The sequence below is a fragment of the Myotis nattereri genome (assembly GCF_964212035.1).
Source record: "Myotis nattereri genome assembly, chromosome: Y".
NCBI lineage: Eukaryota > Metazoa > Chordata > Mammalia > Chiroptera > Vespertilionidae > Myotis > Myotis nattereri.
In genome coordinates this window covers 17008997-17012714 of record NC_138094.1, presented here as the reverse complement: position 1 = coordinate 17012714, position 3718 = coordinate 17008997, and the positions used below count along the sequence as shown (strand labels likewise).

Sequence of the window (3718 nt, the reverse complement as noted above, 5' to 3'; positions counted from 1 at the left end):
GAGGAAGACTAAAGCAAATAGAAGAACATACCATATTCATGGTTTGGTACAATCAACATCATTAAAATGTTCATAGTACCCAAAGCAATGTACAGTTTTAATGTATTAACCATTAAAATGTCAATGGCGTATCTCACAGACCTAGAAGAAAGTTTCCAAAAATTCCTATGAATTTAAGAAAAGACCCCAAATAGTTACAGCAATCTGGACAAAGAAGAACAAATTTGGAGGGATCACAATACCAGATATCAAGCTATACTACAAGCCACCATTCTCAGAACTGCCTCTTACTGGAACTAAAACAGACATAAAGACCAATGGGACAGAACAGAGAACATAGAAGTCGACCCTAACCATTATGCTCAATTAATATTTGACAAAGGGAGGCAAAAGCATAGAATGGAGTCATACAGTCTCTTCAATAATTGGTGGTGGAACCTGGATGGCAGTCAGGCCTAGGCAGGGCTGGGTAGGTGGGGCGGCGCGGGGCGGGGCAGAGCGCGGTGGGGCGGGGCGCGGTGGGGCGGCTGCGCACTGGGCTAGGACTCTGCTGGCACAGGCACTGCACTGGAGACTCTTGCCCTTCCCGCGGGGTCTGGGGCCTCCCAGCAGGGCCCCATGGAGGACCTTAGCCTGGACAGCTGCAGAGAGGAGGACGCGGCGCCAGGCGCCAAGGGGTGGCCCGAACCCCAGGCGAGGGTGCACTTCCGCGTGACAAGGTTCATCATGGAGGCAGGTGTCAAGCTAGGGATGCAGAACATTCCCCTCGCCACCGCCTGTGCCATTTACCATAAGTTCTTCTGTGAGATCAACCTGGACGCCTATGACCCCTACTTGGTCGCCATGTCTGCCCTTTACTTGGCTGGCAAAGTGGAAGAACAGCCCCTGCGAACCCGTGACATCATCAACGTGTCCAACAGGTACTTCCACCCAGGCAGCGAGCCCTTGGAGATGGACTCCGTAGTCTGGGTGATCCAGGACAGCATTGTGCAGTGCGAGCTCCTTGTGCTGCGGGTACTGCGCTTCCAAGTCTCCTTTCAGCACCCACACAGGTACCTGCTCCACTACCTGATTTCTCTCAAGAACTGGCTGAATCCTTACAGCTGGCAACGGACCCCCATCTCCGTCACTGCCTGGGCCCTGCTGCGGGACAGCTACCGCGGGGGGCTGTGCTTCCGGTTCCAGGCTCAGCACATAGCGGTGGCGGTGCTCCACCTGGCCCTGCAGGTCTATGGGGTCCAGGTGCCCGCTGAGGCCATGGCCGAGAAGCCATGGTGGCAGGTGTTTAGTGGCGACCTTACCAAGCCAATCATTGATAACATTGTGTCTGATCTCACTCGCATTTATACCATGGACACAGAGATCCCCAAAGACAAGCCTGGGACACTCGGCTGCCAGGGGACAGCGCCACCACATCGCCCTGAGGGCCGGTCCCCAGAGCACTGGCAGGGAGGACTGGTTTTGTGCTGCTGGAGACAGGCCGGTGAAGGCGATGACATGCTGCCACTTTGATTCTCAGGCTTTGACTCTCCCTGGCAGCCAAGGTCCAGATGGGGATGGGCGCTGCACCTCCCGCGGGCAGGAGGGTGCCGCGGGCAGGAGGGTGCTGCGGGCAGCTCTGAGGCCTCCGTGTCTGCTTTTGTCCTTTGAAAGGACGCAGACTACAGCCGAGGTTTGGGATCAGTGGAAGGAAAATCAAAGAACGGATGGGACTGTGCCCCAGGGGATTTTTTTAAAGGCCAGATTTAGAGAAAGTATGACTCAATTATCATAGAGGAAATTTTATTTTGTTTCATTGAAGATATTACAAAGCCAAAATAAAAACATAATAATAATTGGTGTTGGACTTTTAGCACAGATACATGCAAAAAAAATTAGTCTAGACCACCAACTTACACCATACACAAGTATAAATTGGGAATGAATAAAGGACTTAAAAGTAAGTGGGTAACCATTAAAATCTTAGAAGAAGCAAAATATCAGGCATCTGTCTCAGCAATACCTTTACTGATACAGCTCCTAGGGCAATGGAAACTGAGGAGAAAAGAAACAAATGGGACGACGTCAAATTAAAACACTTCTGCAGAGAAGAAGCGGCCAACAAATACAACAACAACAACAACAACAACAACAACAACAAAACAAGGAAGTCCACTGCCTGGGAGAAGATATTTGCCAATGTTATATCAGATAAGGACCTATTCTCCAAAATTCATACTGAACTCATCCACTAAACAAAAGGAAGATCAACATTCCAATAAAAAACTGGGCACCACCACCATGAAGGCCCCTTCTGACTTATGGTGGCCCAGTTCCTGTGATGATTATTACAGCCACACAGGAGATGGGTATGATGGGGGCAAGGCAATTACTGCAACAGCCGATGGGACACCCCTGTAAGAGGTCCTGAGTGTGGTGCTGGCAGCGATCACAGGATACACCATGTATGCAAGAGAGAGTGAATCATGCAGTACAGTAGCTCACCTGATTGGGCACTTGGGGAGTCAGAGGGGAAGCCCCTGTGACAGAAAAATTAGACACTGAAAATAAAAATGATAAGGTACAGACAATATTTTATTGTAAGCAATTTGGCTTCTGTTATTTAAGAATGACAAAAAGCAAATGGTAGGTTTGGGGGAAGCATCAAGAATTGTAGGTACCATTATGAAGTTTCAGGATTGGAGGCAAGGTTTGAATTGTACAAGGTTGCTTCCTAAGTGCTGATTTAAATTACAATATACTTAAATGTTTAAATTTTACATATTGTATTGTTAACATATTCAGAATATAAGCACAACCAACAGACCAACAGAGGCAAGACACTGGGAGTGGGTGACAAGAACAAGAGACAAGAGATAGAGGAAGCCGGAGGGAAGGTCAGTAGAAAAAAAGAAAGAGACATATATATTACTTTTGGTAAAACCTTAAACACTAACATTACAAAAAATTTTCAGAAGAACGTGTTCTCCAACATGGGATTTCTTGTCTGATTTTACTACAAACACAGAAAAGCAGTCTGTTTGGATGGTGAGTTATATTCATGGCCCTAAATTTCCCAGGGTGTCTATGACCATATGTGCATGAAGTCTTTGAAGTGAACTGCATACAAAATGAAGCAGTGTGTTATTTCGTCATGGCATGCGGCCCTGTTTTCCAGGTAGGAAGGGTAAACAAATGAGGTATTCTCCTTGGAAAACCTAAATGGATAAAAGGATTGAAGAACCTCTGACAAGGCTGCAAAACAAGGATTCCTCCAGCTCTGTGGCCCACACTTTGCCCCCTAAGATACTGATCAGGAGCAGGCCGATCCCACTGGCCCCAGGAGGAAGAGGAGACCTTGGGGAAATGGGAGATGGTGGTGAGCAGCAACAGGGCAATGTGGCGTGGCAGCACAGCAGCCTAGGCCTCGGCATGAGGAAGATCCGCAGACACCTGTGGAAAGGAGTATAGGAAGAACATGTCATGCCAGCCCCTGTTGAGGGGCAGGTGGAAAGGCCTGAAGGTGCTGTGGGTGGCCTAGAGGGAGAGTTCAGAGGAGGGGCTGAGGTAATCTGCTTTGACTCTGAGTGACAGTGGACATGCACACTCCCTCCTCCTGCCTAAGCCCCCCTGCCTGAGCTGAAATTGCACTGCCCTTGTTGTACTGGTAGTTCCTGTCTCAGGCACACACCCTGCGGCCCTGGTGTCACAGGCTGTATCCCTCCCAGCATCCAGGTGT

General features: G+C 48.8%; 1 protein-coding gene across 1 annotated transcript; it reads left to right on the top strand.

Moving 5' to 3' along the window:
• Window positions 1–618: 618 nt before the first annotated feature.
• On the top strand, window positions 619–3161 carry LOC308512356 (cyclin-Q-like; the record flags this gene model as incomplete). The annotated part of the gene is made up of 2 exons (XM_081082126.1): window positions 619–1376; window positions 3158–3161. The coding sequence occupies 2 exons, from the start codon at window positions 619–621 to the stop codon at window positions 3159–3161; spliced, it is 762 nt and encodes a 253-aa protein (XP_080938252.1).
• Between the last annotated feature and the right edge of the window lie 557 nt (window positions 3162–3718).